Source organism: Prionailurus bengalensis, chromosome B3 (assembly GCF_016509475.1).
Source record: "Prionailurus bengalensis isolate Pbe53 chromosome B3, Fcat_Pben_1.1_paternal_pri, whole genome shotgun sequence".
Classification (NCBI taxonomy): Eukaryota; Metazoa; Chordata; class Mammalia; order Carnivora; family Felidae; genus Prionailurus; species Prionailurus bengalensis.
The window spans coordinates 104,165,537-104,190,286 of NC_057355.1; the positions used below are offsets into that span (position 1 = coordinate 104,165,537).

At 38.1% G+C, this 24,750-nt stretch overlaps 1 protein-coding gene across 1 annotated transcript in view; it reads left to right on the forward strand.

Moving 5' to 3' along the window:
• PELI2 (pellino E3 ubiquitin protein ligase family member 2) overlaps nucleotides 1-24,750 on the forward strand; it is a 199,497-nt gene that overhangs the window by 145,920 nt on the left and 28,827 nt on the right. Inside the window, exon 3 of the mRNA XM_043556233.1 lies at nucleotides 18,135-18,236. Coding sequence (XP_043412168.1) covers nucleotides 18,135-18,236 — 102 coding nt within the window. The remainder of the gene's footprint in view (nucleotides 1-18,134; nucleotides 18,237-24,750) is intronic.

The following is a 24,750-nucleotide window of genomic DNA, read 5'->3' on the forward strand; positions in this document are numbered from 1 at the left end:
AAATGTTCTGGCTGCAGAAAGATAGGTTTCTACCTACCACAAAGCTTCCCAGGCTATTCAGTTTGGGAAGTTTTTTAGACTGGATGGTATTGGCAAGGATGGTGTATTGATTGTCAAGGAGATTCTAGAAACTTCAGAAGAATGTGCCTAAATTTCAACTTGTGTTAATACTTTTTTAATTGGGTACTGTGACTGCACAAATGACCTAAATTCACTGGCCTCCCCGATCTCTCCTGCTTAATCTCTCTGCCCCAGCTGACTGTTTTGATTATGGCTTGCTTTTGTAATTCATTTCTTATAAATTTGGCTTCCCTGATACCATACTTCCCTGGTTCTCCTCTGGCTTCACTTCTGGTTCTTCCTTCCTACTGAGGGAAAGAGGGTTTGATAGGTGACAACTATATCACTTTTGAAGGGATTTGCAAAACAATGATCTGAGAGATTGTAAGTGATTATGAAAATGTATGTAAGTCTCTTCCCCCCCCCCCCCCATTTGGAAATTCTTTTGTAAAACAAAAAACAAACAATGAAATAAATAGAGTATGCAAGGCAATTGTAGACCCACCCATGCACTAAGGAAATCACTTATCCTCTCCAAGTGAATTTCCTTATTTGACAAATGGGGATAATTATGTCTATATTATAGTTGTTGTGTGGGTCAAATGATTAAGTGAAATAACATACATGCAAATACTCTACCTTGAGAAAGCACTATAGATGCAGAAACTATTGCTAATTTGGTTATTAAGGTGCAGGTGTTTACCTTATTTTATGAATCTGTTTATTTTTAGTTACACTTGGATCCAAGCAGAGTATTTTGTGCAGTGTATATTACTACTCTAATTAACATGTAAATATGTGACTTAGAAATGGCTGACTTCCCAAGTACCATAAATGAGACTTGTCTGCTCTGGTCTCATGTAGCTTTACCACTTTAAAAAAAAAAAAAAAAAATTTAATGTTACTTATATTTTGAGAGAGAGCATGAGCAGGAGAGGGGCAGAGAGAGGAGACGCAGAATCCAAAGCAGACTCTAGGTTCCAAGCTGTCAGCACAGAGCCCGATGTGGGGCTCGAACCCACAAACCATGAGATCATGACCTGAGCTGAAGTCGGATGTTCAACCAGCTGAGCCACCCAGGGACCCACCCCATCATGTAGTTTCACTCTTGAAGTTTCTTCAATGGGTGGCATCTTGTGGGCTTACCATTCAGCACAGGTTCCATCCACTAGATAGCAATGCATATTCATCAAATTTATTTATATTCTTTTTCCAAAACATTAGATGTAGGGCAGGTTTATTTTAGGCCACAGTCTACAGGCAGAGTCCTAAGGCAGATCTGTTTTTCATGTGACTTCCTTTTAGCTAGATAGCTATACTTAGCAACACAGCATTAACCCTGGTCATTTTAGTGGCAGTTCTAGGAGTTCTGTTCCACAGCATCACCCAAGGAATAAACATTGTGTTATCTACTGCCTGGATAGACCTTTTGATCAATAGTAATCATCTTAATGACTTAATAGCCAAGTCAGATCTCAGTCCCCACCACACTCAATTCCAAGCCGTTTTACTTTCCTATTGATTGTTTGATTGTGTGTAAATGGATTACCTATAGATTTTCCACATCGGACTATTTTCATTGAGATGACCCTTACCCCCATTCTTGTCTTTCAATCCTTAATGTCTCAAGGAATGTAAGCTAATTTTAATAAATAGCTGAAGTTGGGGAGGGAATGATAAAGATAATTCTTCTCCATACCTAGAATATATTCTTACAATGGAAAATGGCATTTAAAATCTGTGCCACTTCTTTCCTCTTTTACCAGAAATGTGCCCAAGGACTCTGGGAGTTGCAGGGGGCTTACCTTCACCCTAAGTAGCTCGCTCCTGATCTGACGTTCTTTCCATTGTCACACTACGTCTTACTGCTGTCTTCATCACAATTTGATTCTTGTATTTTTAAAAAATTTTTTAATGTTTTTTATTTATTTTTGAGACAGGGAGAGACAGAGCATGAACAGGGGAGGGTCAGAGAGTGGGAGACACAGAATCCAAAACAGGCTCCAGGCTCTGAGCTGTCAGCACAGAGCCCGACGCGGGGCTTGAACTCATGGACCGCGAGATCATGACCTGAGCCGAAGTCGGCCGCTTAACCGACTGAGCCACCCAGGCGCCCCTGATTCTTGTATTATGTAACATACATAATACAAGATTTCTTTGGATGAAGTTCTTAACAAATATAGCCAGAATATAAAAGTTTTAAGATAGAATATGCACAGAACAAGGCATTTTTGTATACGAGACTTTTATCCATTTTTGGTAGTGACCTGTTCACCTGCGCTTGTTCTGAAAGTCCTTGGCGCTACACTAGATGCTTTGACTCATTTGCCTGAGGGTTTCATAATCTAATGACTCAAGATCTCTTTACTTATTCCAGACTTCTTTTAAATATACAGCCTACAGACAAATATTGATGAACATGTGAGAATTGAAGATACGGGGTTTTTAAGAGCCCTTACTGAAGAAATACCCAAAAGACAAATTTCGGCCAAGCAAGGAGGTAAATGGAGAATCTGTGGCAAAGAGACTGGCATCTCAGCATCAAATTCATTGCTCTCTGTAGGGCCAAAACAAAAGAGAACTTGGTTGCCACAGAAGGGCAATGTCATAAATTCTGACAATGTAGAAATAATAATAAAGGTGACAGGAAGACTTAGAAAGGGTGCGAGGTAGTGTATGCATGCTAATAGCCTCAGATGGTACTGCTGGGAGACAAAAACTGTCACTTAAAGATATAAGTATATTTAATGGTTAAAAAAATTATAAAATCAATTAAAAATATGTGGGAGGATGGTAGAGAGATAATTCAAATATTCTTATCATTGCTTCTGTTAATGAGTACAACCATGTTTATATAGTTGTATACAAAAAAGTAACCACAAGAATAGAAATAGAACCCTTCTAAGTAATCTTATAAAACAAAGAATTTAAGGCAAAAACCAGACCATAATGTGAAAGATTTTTTTAAATGACAGTACAGAAGCTCAGAAATAGAAATTTAAAAAAAAATTTTATGATAGCATTTAAAAATGTAGGGGTGGGGCGCCTGGGTGGCGCAGTTGGTTAAGCGTCCGACTTCAGCCAGGTCACGATCTCGCGGTCCGTGAGTTCGAGCCCCGCGTCGGGCTCTGGGCTGATGGCTCAGAGCCTGGAGCCTGTTTCCGATTCTGTGTCTCCCTCTCTCTCTGCCCCTCCCCCGTTCATGTTCTGTCTCTCTCTGTCCCAAAAATAAATAAACGTTGAAAAAAAAATTTTTTTTTTTAATTAAAAAAAAAAATAAAAATGTAGGGGTGCCTGGGTGGCTCAGTCGGTTAATCGTCCAACTTTGGCTCAGGTCATGATCTCCTGGCTCGTGGGTTTGAGCCCCGCGTTGGGCTCTGTGCTGACAGATCAGAGCCTGGAGCCTGCTTTAGATTCTGTGTCTCCCTCTTTCTCTCCCCCTTCCCCACTCATGCTCTGTCTCTCAAAAATAAACATTAAAAAGAATTTTTTTTTAGAAAATGCAAACTACAGTTGATCCTCATTATTCATAGAGTTCATATTTGCAAATTTCCTTGGTAAAATCTATATGTATAGAACTTCCCAGTAATTTGTAGGCATGGGCAGCACGGTAAAAATGTTGAGTTGCCAGCTGAGGTTGAAAAAGTTTTCAATCTGTCTTGTTATTTCAGCTTTCATATTGTAGACAATGATTTTTTTTTTAAGTTTAATTATTTATTTTAAGGGGGGGAGGGAGGGGCAGAGAGAGGGGAAGAGAGAGAGTCCCAAATAGGTTCTGCAGTGTCAGCGCAGCCCAATGTGGGGCTCAAACCCAACAGAACCAGGAGATCATGACCTAAGCCAAAACTGAGAGACGCTTAACTGACTGAGCCACCCAGATTCCCCAGTAGACCATTATTTCTAAGAAATACGTATTAAACAAGGTATCTTTAAACAGAAACACATAAAACAAGGTTATGTATTGATCGATTGACAAAAATGTGATTAAAAGCTCACAAGAACCTGCATTTTTCCAAGATATTCACTAATTCATTGTTGGCAACAACCTTATAGAACGTAACTGCTACGAATAACAAGAATTAACTGTACTTGGGGATGATTCTAACAAATAATGTGCAAGATACTTCTACACTGTGAATGAAAAAGGATTGCTAAAATATATATCATATTTCTAAATATGTAGAGAGATATACCATGTTTATAGAAATATGCTATATACAGAAAACTCAGTACTGTTAATTCTTCCCAAAATTATTTGTGAATTCAATACAATCCCAATCAAAATTCCAATAGGCTATTTTTCCTTTTCTTCTTTCTTTCTTTCTTTTTTTTTTTTTTTTTAAGAAATTGACAAGCTAAGAGGGGCACCTGAGTGGGTCAAAGTTGGTTAAGCGTTGGAATCTTGATTTTGACTCAGGTCATGATCTCACAGTTGGTGAGTTTGAGCCCCTCATCTGGCTCTGTACTGACAACGAGAGCCTACTTGGGATCCTCTCTCTCTGCTCCTCCCCTGCTCACATGCACACACACTCTGTCTCAAAAACTAAACACATATTTAAAAAAAAAAAAACTTTAGAAATTGACAAGCTGATTGCAAAATATTCATTTGAAAATGCAGAAACATAAAAACAAAAAATAGTTCTGAAAATTTTTAAAGCTGCAAGAATCAACAGTGTGACATTGATGTAAAGATAATAGAAACAGATCAACAGAATAGAGTCCAGAAATTGACTCACACATATATGTTGATTTTCAACAAAGATGCAAAGGCAATTCATTCGAAAAAAGATAGCCTTTTAAATAGATGATGCTAGAAATGGACATCCATATGCAAAAATGTGATTTTTGATCCATACCTTTTATCAGATCAAACATTAGATCAAAATGGATGATAGACCTAAATCTAAAACTTTTAAAAGGAAACCTAGAAAAGCCTTTATGATTTTGGATTAGACAAAGATTTCTTAGACTCAAAAGCATGATTTATAAAAGAAAAAAATTATTAGAGATAAAAATTAAGAACTTCCCTTTGAACTAAACTCTTCAGAAAATAAAAAGAGGAGCTACAGAGTGAGGGGAAATATTTGCAGATCATACATCTGATAAAGAATTTGCATTCAGAATGTATAAAGAATCCTCAAAACTCCGTAAGAAGACCTAATTTTTTAAAAATAAGCAAAAGACTTGAACACTTTCCAAAGAATATAGAGAGATGGCAGCACATGAAAAGATTGACAATGTCATTGGGAAAATACAAATTAAAACCACAATGAGCTATCACTATGTGGAGCAGCTGGAACTCACGTTCACTGCTTATCAGAATGCAAAATGCTGCAATCAATTTGAAAAATAATTTGGCAATTTCTTAAAAAGTTAAACATATACCTACCATGTGTCCAGCTATTCTACTCCTAGGTATTTACCCAAGAGAAAAGAAAGGATATGTTTATACAAACACATCTACATAAATGTTCACAACAGCCTTAGTTGTAGTTGCCAAAAGCTAGAACCTGATATCCATCAACAGATGAATTATATAAGCAAATTGTACTATATCCTTAAAAGGGAGTACCACTTCACAATAAAATGTAGTAATGAACTGTTGATACATATAGCAACATGAATGAATCTCAAAATGACGATGCTAAAGAAAAGAAGCCAGATCCCCCAAAAAGTACATAATTTAAAATTCCATTTCTATAAAATTCTAGAAAATACAAACTAGTCTGTAGAGACAGAAAACAGTTAATTGACTGCCTGAGTATGAGGGCCTGGCAGGGAAGATTGAATTACAGAGGAGCATGGTGAGACAATTTCTGTGGTTTATGGGAATGCACATTATTTTGATTGTAATGGTGGTTTTATAGGTATATAAACATGTCAAGACTTATTAAATTATACATTTTAAGTAGATGCAATTTGTGTCTCAATTCTACCTCAGTAAAGCTGTTTTTAATAAGACAGTAGTAGCAATACATGCAGAAAATATAGCATATATCTTGTACTTATCAATAAATATAAATGTTCTAAACCTACATATTAAAAGAATAGGATCACATAGAGAAAAATACAATTACAGGCTGTGTATAAGGTACATCTGAAAGTGGCTTAGATTCAGGGTAAAATTATGGAGAACATACAGTGAAATGCAAACAAAGCAGAGGTTACAGTCTATAAATGAATTCAGGGTAAAAAAAAAAAAGTATTAAAGAAGTGTTCTACATAATGAAAAGGAGTACAATCTAATGACAGTCTGTTAAGATTATTATATATCAAATAACATCATTTCCTTAAAACATTGGGCAGTGCATTGAAAAGAAACAAATTTTGTGTGATATGTGTTTAATATGACCTTTATATAATGAAAACAGAAACTGTCTTCTGTACTGGCACTCCTGACTATTAAGACAAGTTACTCAAGTAATATTTTTAAACCTAAACAGCAAAATCCTAAATGTGCTGAAGAAAAATAGAAAATTCTTTGCTTTATCTCAGAGTGAGAAAGCCTTGCTAATTATGAGGTAAAATCTGGAAACGATAAAAACAAACAACAAAAGTTTCATTGTATGAACTTGTAAAAAATCTACATGGCAAAAAAGCCACCTTAAGTAAAATCAAAAGTCACGTGAATAGGGAAATTTGGAACTCATATTGCCAACAGTGAGGGGTCATCTCTTTGATACATGAAGAGTGCCTACAAATCAGTAAGAAAAAGACTATTCCAAGAGTAATAAGCAAAGGATGTAAACAGTTCATAGTAAAGGAAGAGATGGCCTTTAAGCATGTTAAAACATGTTTACCTTCATTTATTATAGTAGAAATGTTCAGTGAAAGCACAGTGACCTAATTTTCCACATATCATACAGTAGAGACCATAACAGTAACTTAACTCCCTATGTTGGTGAGGTAGGAAAAATACACTCTCCTATACATCTGGTAAGAATTTAAATTGATTTAACATCTATGAAAAGTAGTTTGACAATAACTTTGAATATTTATATATCATTTAATCCAGTAATTTTATTTCTAGAATTTATCCTATAGATCTATCCCCCTATATGCACAATGAATATGTGAATATTTATTATAGCATCGCCTATAAAATAGGAAAAAATAAATTATTAGATAAGTCAAACTATATCAAAAAGGAGACAACACTAATAGCAATATATTAGTGTATACATGTGTATAATATGCTATTATCATTGTTTAAATATATCTACTATGTTAGTATAGGCACAGATCTTCCCTGGAAGAATACACAAGAAAGTAGTGCCTCTCCCTATGATAGACCTAGAATTGAAAGGAGCAGACTATTTATTGGTAACATTTAGTACTTTGTGAACATATTACCTAATTAAAAATATTCTTTACCTTACAAATCAATTAAGAGCCTGAGGGACCCTATGTGATTAAATTATCCAGTAGAAATTGTGAATGTTTTAGTAATAAAAATAGCTTAATATAATTATTGCATGTTGGACACTGTACTCTGGGTCCTTTACACACATTATCTTAGTTTTTCCAACAACCCTTCAAGGTAGTTGTATTTTACAGGGAAAGAAATAGATTCAGAATATGGACCAAGGGCACACAAATAATAAGGACCCTTGTAAGACGTTCAGTTGAATTAGGGTTGAGGAGTAACATCCAAGAATATATCCAGGCATCTCCCAAAACCATTTATGGATGGCTTGTGTGGTGGTAGGACATGTATGTTTTCTTATACTTCCCAGGAAAGGCAGCCATAATTTTGCTCAAAATTTTGTGTATCAGGACTGGAACTTGTATGATTCCAGCAAGCTCCACATCTTGAAAATACCAACTGCCAAGATAAATGTCATCTTTGGGGAGGAAATATTTTCATATTTCTGTATAACTGTGATGTGGTCTTTTAAAGAAAATGAGGTTCTTCAGCAGATGGACAAATTTTAAATCTAGGCCAAGCCTTAAAAATAAAAATCCAAGTAAATTGAGGGGGAAATTTAAAACGTTACCCCCTCCCCTTTTTTTAACCTAACACCTTTGAAATGAGGACTTTAGCTTCTGTCACTATAAATAATCAATAAGGTCTTGTATTTTATTTTGAGCAAGGGTAAATTTCAGCCCTTTTATTCTTCATTACTCATGGCATCTTTGTGACAGTGGATCAACTGGCCTACATATATATTAAAACAATCATATGGCACATCTTTGGGTATCTTAGTATGAAGTCGCTTCGTATCCGATTCAGTTTATACCATCTGGAAGTTTGCCTGCTCATGGCAATAAATTAGGGCTTGCATTTACTACTGACTCACTGTAATGCATAGTTTGTGTTGGATACTTACATGTTTTTTCTCCAGTGCTTTTTAGAAAGAAGATATCCCTTGCAGTTTTTTCCAGTTTTTATTGAGATATAATCGACATACAGCATTGTATAAATTTAAGAGGTGCAGCACAATGATTTGACTTACATATGTCTTGGAGTGATAAATGCATTTTACCCAGTGTACACATTATTTAAAAAGAAGTATGTAAATGGAATTCTGAACAATGAATCATTCCAACTTAGTCATTTGCAAGATGCTTTCTTCTTCCTTATAATTCATATTTATTTGGGTCCGTTCTTTCAATTAGCTTTGTTTCCTATGGCAAGGAGCTCATATGTCTGCAAATATGTACTTGATTCAGATAAGTAAACATGTGTTGCCGCAGACAGATACACATGCATACTTGAGAATGTTGTCCATTGACTAATTAAATATCTGTCCAGAAAGTTTACCAACCCCTGTTCTTATGGGACACTGCAGTTAGGCATCTCTGTCTGAAGGTGTATGGCAGTAAGAAATCCCATCTTTGTTTTAATTTTCACGGAAATACTTGGCATTTGCAAGAATATCACATCTTCATTTCTTACCTTGCTCCTCCTTGTTCATATCTAGAACCATAACCGGTCCGAAAGCAAAAGCACTGCTTTTTTGAAGAATGACACACTCTTCTCCAGGTTACCGTGGATGTAGGGGGTGGTCCTTGCTGTGGGGTTGACCCTGGGTCCCCATTAGTTCTCACATCTGTGTGCATAGAGATCGGTGGAGCCTCCAGAGCATTGCCCTGCACTTGCGGGACTGCATCCCTCCTGCACCCCCTCCTGCTTTGTGGGAGCTGCCTCTCCATCAGTGTGGAAAGATGTCTACAGGACCTGCAGTAAAGTGTGTGCTTGAAAAGTCACCATCACAAATAGACTGGGGCGCCTGGGTGGCTCAGTCGGTTCAGCCGCTGATTCTTGATTTTGGCCCAAGTCATGATCTCATGGTTCATGAGTTTGAGCCTTGCATTAAACTTATTTTTAATAAAGAAATTTTAAAAAGAAATAGGCTGTCACTTATGGTGACTAGTGTCCAGCATATGATTGGTAACATGAGCATGTTATGTGTGCCAACGTGTGACCTTGCCACAACGTTCCTGTGTGGGAAAACTGCCCTTCAGTCCTGTTTTCCAAAAGAGAGGAGACAAAGAAGGCAACTAAAAACGAGGAGATTGCACATTAGGTTAGCTTAGTAGGTTCTAAAGATGCCTGTTATGTGAAATAATCCGTACAGACTGGAATCTGACATTTTACTTATTCAGTACTTTATGATAAGATATAACTGAAGCATCTCCGACTTTAGACAGCAGTGACCTTCCCAGACACAGGACCAACACTTGTAAGATGACAAAACTGAAGCACGGAGACCTTAAATATCTTGTCCAGATGGGGGGGGGGGGGCGGGAATTCACCCTGAGCTTTGCTGTTACGCAGTATACCACCTGAATTGAAGGCTGATTTGAAAAGACAGGAGTTCTTGCCCGCAAGGAGCTTTTCATCCAGCGTGAGTTCCTTCAGGGCAGATCTCCACAGGCAAAAGAATGTGTTCTCGCCCACCTCTCCAACTACAGCTGTGGATGTTTCATGTTTTCTGAACTATATCTGAGGTTGTCTCTTGTGACTGGTACCACTCATCAAATCCAGCTTCCGTATAGTTAGGAGTGACTCCAAATTAGAAACAGGTTCTCCTCAAATCTTCTTATCTTCTCTGGCATCTGCATGTGCTGGATGGATTGACCATGTCCTCCCCAGCCTGTGCATGCAGTAAGTTCTCTGCCAAGGTTTATCAGATAGCTCAGTGAGCTGATCCTAGACGGGTGTGGGAGCAGTCCAATGCCAAGTTCAAACCATTGCCTCTAACATATAGGCTTATCTTACTTATTTATTGAGTGAAATGCTTCCTTTACTTTCGAATCATACCTGTGGCTCAGGCACTTGTTTGAAATATGGCTGTTTGAAAAGATAGTATATTTTAAAGAGTATGTTCGTGCAAATAAATTATGAATTCCTTTAGCCACCTCTTCTCTTTAGAAATAGCACTCATACATATTTTATACATAAATTGACAAGGATGGCAGAGACCTCATCTTTCCTGCAGCAGTTTGAGCCAGACTGGTTGAGGATTTATTGCCTAATTATACTTGTCAGCCTGACATAAAAGTCATTAGTTCTGGAAAAACATGTTTGTCATACCGAGATTATCTCTAATTAATACAGTCAATATCCAACATATATTTAAAGCCAAACAGAATCGTAATTCCCAAAGCATATGTTATGGACTACGATGAACTGATGGTAAACCTCTTTGGGTCACGAAGCGGTGATCTAAGAACAAGTTTGTATTTGAGAAGAGAAAATGCCATGTTCTATACCTCATTCCCTCTGCTTTGAATCCAGTGAAATCAGTGCTGCTGACGTTAATTCCCTCTGTTGAATTATAAAGACAGAAAAAGAATCAAAGAGGTCCTGTAATCTGGCTGTAGTTGTGAGTGTGTTAGGATTCAAATCTGGGGTCGTGTGTGTGTGTGTGTGTGTGTGTGTTTCCTCAACCTCAGAGTCCACTGACCAAGTTGATCTCTGCAGTGTCCACACGTGGTCTTATTCCCCTTTCCTATCATGCACGTGAACTTGGAGCTCAGCAGGATAAACCAGGAAGTCCAGTGAGGCAACCATCTAGCACGAATGGCTGCTTCTGCCCAACGTCCAGGCATTGCTGGGTTATGGATAGCTATCACAGCGAGGTTATGTGGCCCTGATGAGCTTCCAGGGCAGCGGTCATGTGCCCATATATGCGGATACCCTCTGGCCCCCTGCTGCACTGCCCCAGCATCGTTATGGACACCCTGCCCTGGATGGTGAAATCATTCAGCAGTTATTTATTTCCAAGCTGCTGTGCAGTCCTCAGCAGACTCATCCATTTGCTCATAAATGTGCCATAAACATAAATGTCAGAAGTTGGTTTTGGACAAAAAAGGTTCAGTTCGTTGGCCTTATTCAATCCTACCCCCAAATAGTTCCCATTATGTTTTTTCATACCAATTAAAATGTTGTTTCTATGGCAATTCACCCTGTCGTAGGAATGGCTGTGAGAGGTCAACGTAGTTATTTATCCATTTTATCAGGTCCTTTCTGCAACCGAAATACTAACTTACAAATTAGAACTAACAGTTAAAGCGACTGTAAATAAACTTGCCTTAGGGGTGCCTGGGTGGTTGAGCGTCCCACTTCGGCTCAGGTCATGATCTCACTGTTCGTGTGTTTGAGCCCCATGGCGGGCTCTGTGCTGATAGCTAGGGGCTTTGGATTCTGTCTCCCTCTCTCTCTCTGCCCCTCCACCACTCGTGCGTGCGTGCATTCTCTCTCTCTCTCTCAAAAGTAAATAAACATTAAAAAAATTAAAAATTAAAAAATACGCCTTAAACATGTGGAATAATTGGCCAGGGAGACTATACTTACTTTACAATGCCTTATTAAAGAGTGCTGAGTTGTGGACATCATTTAGAAGGGTGCTGGGAACACAAGCTCATAGTTTTCTTCTTGGTGGAACCCAGAAGACAAAGGTGTTCCTGGCTTCCTGAGTAGAGTGTACCAGACATTTCCTAGGAACGTTCCCATTGGGAACAGATCTAACAGATGCTGTGAGAGCATCTCTGACTTCTTCCTGAGATGTTTTGTTGGAAACCGAAGGAGGGGGCTCAGTGAACAGCATCACAGAATACCACCATCTTCGGACATGTGATGCCAAAACTCTTCAGAGCAGCTCTGTGAGACTGTGAGATTTATTTGGAAAAGGTTCCTTCAGTGTATAAGCCACAGCAGGTGTCTCTTTGGAGAGGCGAACACAGCACTAATTATATCTACTCATGGAGAAAACCGTGCTGGGCGCTGCTGTTTGCAAACACTGTGTGGCCCGGAGCATTAACTGCGGTCCTATGATCGTTAGCATCCAAGATGTCTAGACAAGGGAGATTATTAAGCCCTGGAGTCATTTGGTTCTAAGAAAGACACATTAATAGAAAAATTAGATATGGATTCGAAGAAAAAGAATTTCGTTCCTTTTCGTTTGAAACTCAGATTCACACACATACACAGATACGGTATTCCCTTAAATGAGATCTACTCTAGTAAGGCATGCTCCGTTGGTATACACAGTACTTGTGGTTTGCCAAAGTTTGGCTTCAGTGTCTAATGTCAGTGGCTATTTTTTTTTCCGATTGTCTATGGACAACAGTGGCAAGAGAGGGCTGTTTTAAGTGTGAGTGATCGGGAATATGGTTGTGCCATTGACTGAAATAGGAAACCCAGGAGGAGAAAGTTAGGGCCAAACAATATAGGGATGGGTATTTTGTTACGTGCAGTCCACACCAACTAAAAACAAACTTAAAACCCTCATTTTTCTCTCAGAAGAAGTCTGGGGCAGGTAGTTCCAGGTGTGGTTCAGCTCCAAGATGTCAGGGCTTTGTCCACCTTCCTGAGAGTCTTCTAACCTCCTTTCCATGTTGCTAGATGGCCACCTCCACTCCACATGTCACAGTGACATTTTAATAACAGAGAAAGGAAGAAGTCTCCTGATGGCTCCCATCCCCAGGAGGTCCACACCAGATTTCTCCTAAGTCCCGCCGGTTAGGGTTGGGTCAGGTTTCCCTGTGCAAGTTTCAGGGCCTAGGAGATTGGCGTTTTGAGGCTTTTTCATGGAAAACCAACTCAGCAGGGAGAAAGGCACTAAGTAGGTAACAGCAATGTCTGTCACAGTGATGAATTCCATTTTCTCTCCCTACACAGTTGATAAAGGCTCACTTAGCAGCCTTATAGAGCTTGAATTAGATAGGCTAAATCATAACTGTAATAAATAGTATTTTCTAGAAACCAGTTAGTTTTGCAGTGGGCCTTTCCCTTCTACTCTGTGGTTGAGAGCTGATCCCACTGTTTCATAACAAACACAATATCTGATCATTTCCCTCTTAGAATTTGTGTGAGAACTCTGGCTGCCATGAAAACCTGTATCCATCCCATTTTGCATCGTACAGGATTGCCCTTCTGGCATCGTTACACTTTCTATATCTCTGTATGTGCTTTTATATACGTATCTTCTGTTTTATATGAGCAAGAAAATTCTGTAGACATTATGAGCCATGTTTGTTTTAGAGTCTGGAAGCTCAGAAAACTCCCTGACGTTTAGTCTGAGTTGAACCAGGACAACCAGTTGTAGCTCTCTTGAGTGGCAGAGGCTGACTGAGCTGAACAGAGTCTGAGACACGAGTAAAGCTAAGAAAATGTAGATCCTTGGCTGGGAAGAAACTGTCTTGGCTCTGAAGGGTCCTAGTGTGGGCACCTGGGATCGCAGGTTAGTGCTCCTACACTATATATACACACACACACACACATATACACACATATACGTATACATATGTATACGTATACATATGTATACGTATATGTGTGTATATACATATGTATATGTGTATGTGTGTATACATATACATATGTATATGTATATGTGTGTATATACATATGTATATGTATATGTGTGTATATACATATGTATATGTATATGTGTGTATATACATATGTATATGTGTATGTGTGTATGGGTGTGTATACGTATACATATGTATACGTATATGTGTGTATATACATATGTATATGTGTGTATATATATGTGTATATATATGTAATATCCAAAGGACCTGCCATGATTGACTGTCAGAAGCTGGATAAAGTTGGAATCCTTTATTCTGTGGCTCTGTAGTTGTAATTGTCTAATCTGTAATTGTCCAACTGTGGTATTTTTAACCCAGTAAAAGTCACCTGCAGTAAATTTAAGCCGAGGTGTCACTGTGGGTACCTTTGCAGATGAAAAGGAGGGCAGGGGAGGGGAGGGGAGACCTGAGGAAGGAGGAAGGAAGCTTTAAATCTCACCTTGTATCTGTAGCAGCTCATTCAGTTGTCTGACATTCGTTGAATGCCTGCGGGGCCCTCAGTGCTGGGGACGGAAGGATAGATAAAGGCACTCACAGGGCAGTGAGAGAGAGTCATCGTCTCTGCCCCCTCCTCACAGCAGTAAAGCGGATACTGGAAATCAGCACTGGCCACCAGGGAAGTTGGGCTGGTTTTCCTTACAATTTTAAAGCACCTAGTTTCCAAGTTTGAGTTAGTGTAATAAAAATTACATTATGTCACAGTAATTGTGTTTGAACTACGTTCTAGTGAGTGCCAAGAGAAGGCCTCACTACTCCCCTGTATATTTCAAAAGTAGATTTCAAAGCAACTCGTTACTTTGGGGAAATTTTTATTTCCGAGATTCCTGCAATGATGGACTCAAGTCCGTGAATCTGTAATTGACTAGAAGCTGAATTTCTGAAAGTTGTATTTTAAATGTTTATTTTTGACACAGAGACAGAGCATGAGCGGGGGAGGGGCAGAGAGAGAGGGAGACACAGAATGGGAAGCAGGCTCCAGGCTCCGAGCTGTCAGCACAGAGCCCAACGCAGGGCTGGAAGTCACCGCAAGATCATGACCTGGGCCGAAGTCAGGACACTCAACCGACTGAGCCACTCAGGCACCCCTGAAAGTCGTATTTTAAATGTTAAAAGTCTTGTTGAAAAATGGGTACTTCTAACAAGAAAAGAGCGTAATGCCTTAGGTACTTGCCAGAAAGAAAACAAAACCAGATTTCAAGCTTACATGGTCTTCTAATTTTCTCCCCAGCTAACCAAATCTGGCCCCACTCTTGACTTTAATATGCAGACAGGATCACGTGAGCCCAGTGTGTGTCATCCAGGGAAGTCTGCATCTCTCCGTTTGTTTCTGAGGTTGCCATCAATGGCCTCAGGTGGCCTGGTTTTGACTGCCACCTTTTACTCCAGATCTCAGTCCTGGCTTAACTCCCAGCGTTCTAAGGGCCAGCTCATCACCATGCTTCTCCCTGCGGGTGAAACGTGTCACAACACCAGCCCTGAGAACTCAGGACAGGCAGTGAGCTCCTGGCTTGGCACTCACAGAGGGAAGTCACGGTGAGAACTGGAAGCCACGCGAAGGTGGAGGTCACTCCCATTCTGAAGTTCTTGGCCATCCCTGCCACAGGGAGTACATTACCTGCCAGCTCAGAGCCATTCACCACCTTCTCGTTTCTCCCTGCAGAACCTCTTTTCCCACTTTTCCATCTTCCCTACATCAGAGCCATCTGGAATATAGCCCGCTGCTGGTGCTTTCTTCATCAGAAAGTCTCAGGAAAAGCATTTCCCTAACCCAAAAGCATTCACCTTTCCTAACTCCCCAGTTGTTCACGTTCAGCCACATAAAGAGTGGGCAAAAGCTTGAAACTGTAAATTTTCTCTATGTGGGCTCAACACGCAAGGTGCCCTGGATCAGGCATTCAAGGGTTCAGAGTCTCTGTGCTTGCTTCCACGTTTGAGGGGGAGCAGCCGGGGGTCAGCCTAGGTTGTGTGCTTCCCTGTACTGGGAGCAGTTCCTGGGTATGGCTTCTCTATCAGTAGCCCTTTTCATAACTTGGGTCACAAGAATAGTTTGAGTAAACAAGTTAGAACAATGGGGCCCACTAACAACTTGGGGCCTGTAAAATGGCTATTTGCAGGTATTCCCAGAGTGGCCTAGAAGTGTCTGTGGGGTCCCGTGCCCAGGGCTATGCCAGGTTATGGGGTGAGCCCAGCAAGTCTTCCCGGGGCATTAGTTTCCCAGCAAATTTGGAAATGTTTAACTGTTAAAACTAGCCAGTATATTATGAAGGAGAATACAACATTTATAATAAGCTTAAGGTAAAATGTTTTAATATGAGAAACTTCACTGCAGGGTACTTTCTCAGATGTCTCCAAGGTTCAGGTGACTCTCTTCCAGTTCAGGCAGCTTTGATGGAAGTTTGAGAAACACTGTACTTAAGAAGGTACAATCATACAAAAAGGTGTAACTTTTTAAAGGGAGTTCTTTTATGGCACTTGTTAGCTTCTCAGTGTGCAGATAATTGACAAAGTACAGACATTTCTTCTTCATGTAATGTATGCGTCATGAAAGTTGTGTTTTGGGCTGAGATATTTGTAAATTGAATACTTCTAAATGCAATAGACACTTTTTCAGGAAACCTAAAATTAGTTTATAAATAATCACCCCCTGATTGCTAGTTTTAATAAGTTTGAGTTGAATAAAATTATTTTTCTTAAAGTGGGTGTTTTCATATAGCTATAAACATCCATTGTTTATTTATCTTGAAAATAGCTCTTTATTAGCTTGGCTTTCAAAAAAATGTCACTTTTATCAAAACCATTGAATTTACCAGACTCAGACCAATGAAAATTTAAGGCTATTTTTATTAGTGGACTTGAGTAGTCTAAGGAGTCTGTTTTAGATTTCTGGCCATATTAAATATTTAAATTATTTCTAATACTTATATTGTCTTAATGAAGCACATAGAACAAAACAGTTCAGTCACGAAGTTCCTCAGGGCAGATGATTAAATAACCATGAGATTAACCAGGCTAACTTCAAAGTTGATTTGGAATTTTGTACTATTTTTGGCACTAAGCAATTATATTAGTCAAATATAAATGTTCAGAGTACATTTTCATTAACATGCTTTCTATGTCCAGCTACTTCCAAATGCTTTCTTGGTCTTCATAGTGTCATTATTCAATAAATGTTTAATAGAAAGGCTCATTAAAATTTTATTTATTATACTTAATGTAAAAGAGTAGAAATGAAGATAAATGAGGTTGAAGTGGAATGGATAAAATGTAATTGAAATAATTTGGAGTACAATTTAAATAAACTTCTTTGTTAATGTGGAAGTGTTAAAAGTGTGTGACCACAACTTAAGATGTGTTCAAATATATCATTGTGGAGACATTAAGAATATTGTATTACTGGCCTCTAGATTCTTTGAAGAAGACTGTTAGCTTTAGTCTAAAAACAGAAAAGATGAAATTGACTTAGTTTCCTTATTTATTAACTTAGTAAATATCTGGGTTAAACAACTACTTATACTCTGTTCAATGCCATATTGAATCTTGTATGATTATCATTGGCCAGATGGATGTAGAGAAATCCTTAAAGAACATTTACATTTTGCAGTGATATTTTTTTTACTATGATTATCATCTCTATTGCATGGGGAAGGTGTAACAAAATGCCATTGACTTACTACTGTAGTGTTAAATTATTGTTCTTATCTTTTTATTGGAGAGTGCATGCATGCATGAGCAGGGGAAGGGCAGAGGGAGGATAGAGAATCTTAAGCAGGATCCACGTTCATCGTGGAGCCCGGTGCAGAGCTTGATCTCACAACTGTGAGATCATGACCTGAGCCAAAACCAGGAGTTGGGTGCTTAACTGACTGAGCCATCCAGGCACCCCAAAATAAATTTTTGAATAAACCCTATTAATCTAAAATTTCTATCATTTAGTTATAGTAATATGGAGAAAATATATGTTTTTCCTGAGACATGATTAAATCAAGTCTTGCAAACTGGTAAATTTGATTTGACTTAAATATTGTTCACATGAAGATACGGTATTGGGTAAAACCGGAGTCATGGCTGTTAGTTTGTCTAATTCAGGGCACAGCACAGGAACAGGTTCTGATTAAAAACAAACAAAAAACACGTTGGCTTGGCTTGTATTGATTTGGCTGGCAGAGTGATGTTTGTTAACTACAAACAGAATTGCAGTTGTTGAAACAAGATTTTGTTGAATGTCTATGTTTTTATTTCATTATTAGGCTATCAGCTGCAAAGGTCAACACAGTATATCGTATACTCTGTCAAGGAATCAGACTGTGGTGGTGGAATACACACATGATAAAGATACGGATATGTTTCAGGTAACGTCTTTATTTCTCTTGTTTAATGTGGTGTCCTTACCGTTAGTTTCGGGCATACAGTATGATAGTTCTGTATTTGTGCATATTACAAAATAATCACTACAGTAAGTTCAGCTAACATTTGTCACCACACATAATTACAAAGTTTTTTTCTGGGGATGACAGCTTTTTAAGATCCACTCTCCTGGCTACTTTCAAATATACAATGCAGTGTTATTTACCATAGGCACCGTGCTGTATGTTACATCCCCATGACACAGCTTCCTCTCCTTCGTGGAAATTTTAGCACATTTTCCTTCATTTTGATATGTAGTCAGACCTTTTGGCACAGTAGCATTTAGTGATGTACAAGGAGAAGGGCATAAGGATAATATAAAAATTAATTCCTATTTGGTTTTTGAAAGACTAAGAAAAAACTTAGTTCTAAAATTGCAGACAAGCTACGTTCTTAGCATTATGTGTATAAATACACATTATTTTTATTTTATAATGAAAATTTTTTAAACCAATCACTTTGAAAAGCAAACATGTTCAAAATACTTCCTAAATAACACTTGAATCAGAAAGGACATTGATACTACAAGTATAGGCCTTTTTAAAAAGAACTATAGAACATTATGTAGCAAAACTCAAGAGATGTGACTGACCTCATACTCAGAAGGAAATGTAAAAATTGAAGTGCTTTCATTATAGAAGGGAGGGAAGGAGGAAGGAAATCAAGAAACTAACCATTGGTCTCTAAGAGTTCTCTTTTAAAAATGAAAGTAAGAAAATACAGAACAGGGTCATGAATAGTGGTTCCTATTAGTGGTATATAATAGGAAGTCCAAAAATAGATCAAAAGAAAGCAGAAGGAAGGAAATGAAAAGGGAAAAAAATCATCAATTTAGGAAGAAGAGAATTTATAATATATTCAAGATTTGGTGCTTTAAAACAACAAAAAATTAAAATTAAGGCTAATAAAGGAAAAAAAATCAAACTCAAATTGGGAGCCATGAGGTTTTGCATTTCTTTCTTTCTTTCTTTTTTTTTTTTTTTTTTTTTTTTTTGAATGCTTTTATTTGAGAGAGAGAGAAGAGAGACAGAATGAGGGAGACAGAGGATCCAAAGCAGGCTCTGTGAGATCATGACCTGAGCCGAGGTTGGACACTTAACCTACTGAGCCACGCAGGTGTCCATAGGCTTTGCATTTCTGTATGGAGAGTTAAATTATTAAATAAACTATATTGAAACAAGTGTCAAAACAATATCATAGATCACATCCTAAAGGGGGAATAAGTAGTTCTGAAAAATAAGAAAATATGCTCAACTTATCTCAAAAAGAGAAATGTGGCTTCGCATCGCACAGCCACATTATGTTTCACTTACCAGATTGGCAAAAATCTGAAAGGTCTTGTCAGAGATGTGGGGAAACCCTCTCCTACTCCTATAAACTGGTATGACCTGTGTGCAGCAGTGAGTTAGAGATGCTGGTGAAAATGAAAAATGCTTGCACTCTTTGCTCTTCTGTTTCTAGAGATTTACCCCAAAGATACCCCTACATACATGCAGAATTACATTTTTACCAAGTTATTGCTCAAAGCAAGATTTAGTAGCCAAAGATTGTGAACAACCTAAATGTCCTTCAGTAGGGGACCGGCTCGGTAAATTCAGGTACAGCCATACAGTGGAGGTCTCCAGGACTGTAAAAAAGAACAAGAAAAAGCTTGTGTGGATGTGGAAAGAGCTCCAAACATAGTTAATGAATTAAATACTAGTATTATTGATTATATTGAGCCATTGATAATATATTCAATTAAGATTATTTAATCTTTGGGGTGCCTGGGTGGCTCAGTCAGTTGAACGTCCGATTCTTGATTTCCGACTCTTGATTTAGGCTCAGGTCATGATCTTGTATTTTGTGGGATCGAGCCCTGCGTTGTGCTCTGAGCTGACAGAGTGGAACCTGCTTGTCGTTCTCTCTCTCCCTCTCTCCCTCTGCCCCTCCATGACTCATGCACTTGCACGTGTGCGCTCTCTCTCTCTCAAAAGGAAACATTTTAGGGGCGCCTGGGTGGCTCAGTCGGTTGAGCGTTGGACTTTGGCTCAGATCATGATCTCACGGTTCATGGGTTTGAGCCCTGCATCGGGCTCTGGCTGACAGCTCAGGGCCTGGAGCCTGCTTCAGATTCTGTGTCTCCCTCTCTTTCTGCTCCTCCCCTGCTCACACTCTGTCTCTCTCTCAAAAATAAATAAAGATTTTTTTAAAAACTTTTTTTTAAAAGTAAACATTTTAAAAAAGATTAGCTAATCTTAAATAGTAATAAATTTGTTATTAAATATTAAATAGTATATTATTAAATATTAGCATAGATAATGATTTAAATAATGCTTATATGCATTAAAAATCTCCAAGAGGACAAATAAGACATTACTAAAGCAGCTGCCTTTGTGGGGAAGAGGTCTGGGTAGGGGGGACATGGGGGGGCTATTTCACACTATGATTTTTGAACCATGTGAATGTGTTAGCTATTTTATAAAAAGCTAAACAATCCTAGATAGTGTCATAGTCGTAGATATGGACCAATTAATTAAGGGCCCCAAAAGTAATATTTATCATAGACAAAATATTAACAGTGGCTTTAGTCATGCCGTTCCATTTTATAACATTCTAAATGTTTTTTCTTCTCCTTCAACCAGAGAAAATCTCTTCCTAAATAAATGTATGCCTACACTTCCCTGTTGATGATTTTAGTGGACTTCATAATAATTTTTTAATACCTCCCAAAATTATTTTCCAAGATTCCAAGATTTCCAAATAAATCTTCTATTTACAAGATTTTTTACATAGGTTTTTTACACATGTCTTACCTAGAGAACAGATTCTCAATACCAAAAAAAAAAAAAAAATCAAGAAAATTTTACAGTGGTCGGTGGTACAGTTTTTACCACTTTCTTTTTTGTTTGTTTTGTTTTTATTTTTTAAAATTTACATCCAAATTAGCATATAGTCAAACAATGATTTCAGGAATAGATTCCTTAATGCCCCTTACCCATTTAGCCCATCCCCCCTCCCACAACCCCTCCAGCAACCCTTAGTTTGTTCTCCATATTTATGAGTCTCATCTGTTTTGTCCCCCTCCCTGTTTTTATATTATTTTTGTTTCCCTTCACTTAGTTCATCTGTTTTGTCTCTTAAAGTCCTCATATGAGTGAAGTCATATGATTTTTCTTTCTCTGACAAATTTCACTTAGCATAATACCCTCTAGTTCCATCCATGTAGTTGCAAATGACAAGATTTCATTCTTTTTGATTGCCGAGTAATACTTCATTGTATATATATACCACATTTTCTTTATCCATTCATCCATCAATGGACATTTGGGCTCTTCGCATACTTTGGCTATTGTTGATAGTGCTGCTATAAACATTGGGGTGCATGTGCCCCTTTGAAACAGCACACCTGTATCCCTTGGATAAATGCCTAGTAGTGCAATTGCTGGGTTGTAGGGTAGTTCTATTTTTAGTTTTTTGAGGAATCTCCATACTGTTTTCCAGAGTGGCTGCACCAGCTTGCATGGCCACCAACAATGCAAAAGAGATCCTCTTTCTCCACATCCTCACCAACATCTGTTGTTGCCTGAGTTGTTAATGTTAGCCATTCTGACAGGTGTAAGGTGGTATCTCATTGTGGTTTTGATTTGTATTTCCCTGATGATGAATGATGTGGAGCATTTTTTCATGTGTCTGTTTGCCATCTGGATGTCTTCTTTGGAGAAGTGTCTATTCATGTCTTTTGCCCATTTCTTCACGGGATTCTTTGTTTTTTTGGGTTTTGAGTTTGATAAGTTCTTTATAGATTTTGGATACTAACCCTTTATCTGACATGTCGTTTGCAAAAATCTTCTCCCATTCTGTGTGTTGCCTTTTACTTTTGCTGATTGTTTCTTTCGCTGTGCAGAAACTTTTTATTTTGATGAGGTCCCAGTAGTTCATTTTTGCTTTCGTTTCCCTTACCTCCAGAGACGTGTTGAGTAAGAAGTTGTTGCAGGCGAGATCAAAGAGGTTTTTGCCTGCTTTCTCCTCGAGGATTTTGATGGCTTCCTGTCTTACATTGAGGTCTTTCATCCATTTTGAGTTCATTTTTGTGTATGGTGTAAGAAAGTGGTCCAGGTTCATTCTTCTTCATGTTGCTGTCCAGTTTTCCCAATGCCATTTGCTGAAGAGACTGTCTTTATTCCATTGGATATTCTTTCCTGCTGTGTCAAAGATTTGTTGGCCATATGTTTGCGGGTCCATTTCTGGGTTCTCTATTCTGTTCCATTGATCTGAGTGTCTGTTCTTGTGCCAGTACCATACTGTCTTGATGATTACAGCTTTGTAGTATAGCCTGAAGTCTGGGATTGTGATGCCTCCTGCTTTGGTTTTCTTTTTCAAGATTGCTTTGGCTATTTGGGGTCTTTTCTGGTTCCATACAAATTTTAGGATTATTTGTTCTAGCTCTGTGAAGAATGCTGGTGTTATTTTGATAGGGATTGCATTGAATATGTAGATTGCTTTGGGTGGTATTGACATTTTAACAATATTTGTTCTTCCTATCCAGGAGCATGGAATCTTTTTCCATTTTTTTGTGTCTTCTTCAAATTCTTTCATAAGCTTTCTATAGTTTGCAGTCACCTCTTTGGTTAGATTTATTCCTATTTTATGGGGTTTTTTTGTGCAACTGTAAATGGGATTGATTCCTTGGTTTCTCTTTCCATTGCCTCATTGTTGGTGTATAGGAATGCAACTGATTTCTGTGCATTGATTTTATATCCTGCAACTTTGTTGAATTCATGAATCAATTCTAGCAGTTTTTTGGTGGAATCTTTTGGGTTTTCCATATAGACTATCATGTCATCTGTGAAGAGTGAAAGTTTGACCTCCTGGCCTATTTGGATGCCTTTTATTTCTTTGTGTTGTCTGATTGCAGAGGCTAAGACTTCCAATACTATGTTGAATAACAGTGGTGAGAGTGGACATCCCTGTCTTGTTCCTGACCTTAGGGGGAAAACTCTCAGTTTTTCCCCATTGAGGATGATATTAGCATTGGATTGTTCATATATGGCTTTTATGATCTCGAGGTATGCTCCTTCTATCCCTACTTTCTTGAGGGTTTTTATCAAGAAAGGATGCTGTATTTTTGTCAAATGCTTTCTCTGCATCTGTTGAGAGGATCATATGGTTCTTATCCTTTCTTTTATTGATGTGATGAATCATGTTAATTGTTTTGCGGATATTGAACCAGCCCTGCATCCCAGGTATGAATCCCACTTGGTCATGGTGAATATTTTTTTAATGTATTGTTGGATCCGGTTGGCTAGTATCTTGTTGAGGATTTTTGCATCCATGTTCATCAGGGAAATTGGTCTATAGTTCTCCTTTTTAGTGGGGTCTCTGTCTGGTTTTGGAATCAAGGTAATGCTGGCTTCATGGAAAGAGTTTGGAAGTTTTCCTTCCATTTCTATTTTTTGGAACAGTTTCAAGAGAATAGGTGTTAACTCTTCCTTAAATGTTTGGTAGAATTCCCCTGGAAAGCCATCTGGCCCTGGGTTCTTGTTTTTTGGCAGATTTTTGATTACTAATTCAATTTCCTTACTGATTATGGGTCTGTTCCAATTATCTATTTCTTCCTGTTTCAGTTTTGGTAGTGTATATGTTTCTAGGAATTTGCCCATTTCTTCCAGATTACCCATTTTATTGGTATATAATTGCTCATAATATTCTCTTATTATTTTTATTTCTCTTGTGTTGGTTGTGATCTCTCCTCTTTCACTCTTGATTTTATTTATATGGCTCCTTTTTCTTCTTGATCAAACTGGCTAGTGGTTTATCAATTTTGTTAATTCTTTCAAAGAACTAGCTTCTGGTTTCATTGATCTGTTCTGTTTTTCTTTTGGTTTTGATAGCATTAATTTATTATTTATTATTTATTATATAGGTCTAATCTTTATTATTTCCTGTCTTCTGCTGGTTTGGGGTTTTATTTGCTGTTCTTTTTGCAGCTCCTTAAGGCGTGAGGTTAGGTTGTGTATCTGAGATCTTTCTTCCTTCTTTAGGAAGGCCTGGATTGCTATATACTTTCGTCTTATGACCGCCTTTGCTGCGTCCCGGAGGTTTTGGGTTGTGGTGTTATTTTCATTGACTTCCGTATACTTTTTAATTTCCTCTTTAACTGCTTGGTTAGCCCATTCATTCGTTAGTAGGATGTTCTTCAGTCTCCAAGTATTTGTTACCTTTCCAAATTTTTTCTTGTGGTTGATTCCAAGTTTCATAGTGTTGTGGTCTGAAAATATGCACGGTATGATCTCAATCTTTTTGTACTTACTTAGGGCTGATTTGTGTCCCAGTATATGGTCTATTCTGGAGAACGTTCCATGTGCACTGGAGAAGAATGTATATTCTACTGGTTTAGAATGAAATGTTCTGAATATATCTGTTAAGTCCATCTGGTCCAGTGTGTCATTCAAAGCCATTGTTTCCGTGTTGATTTTT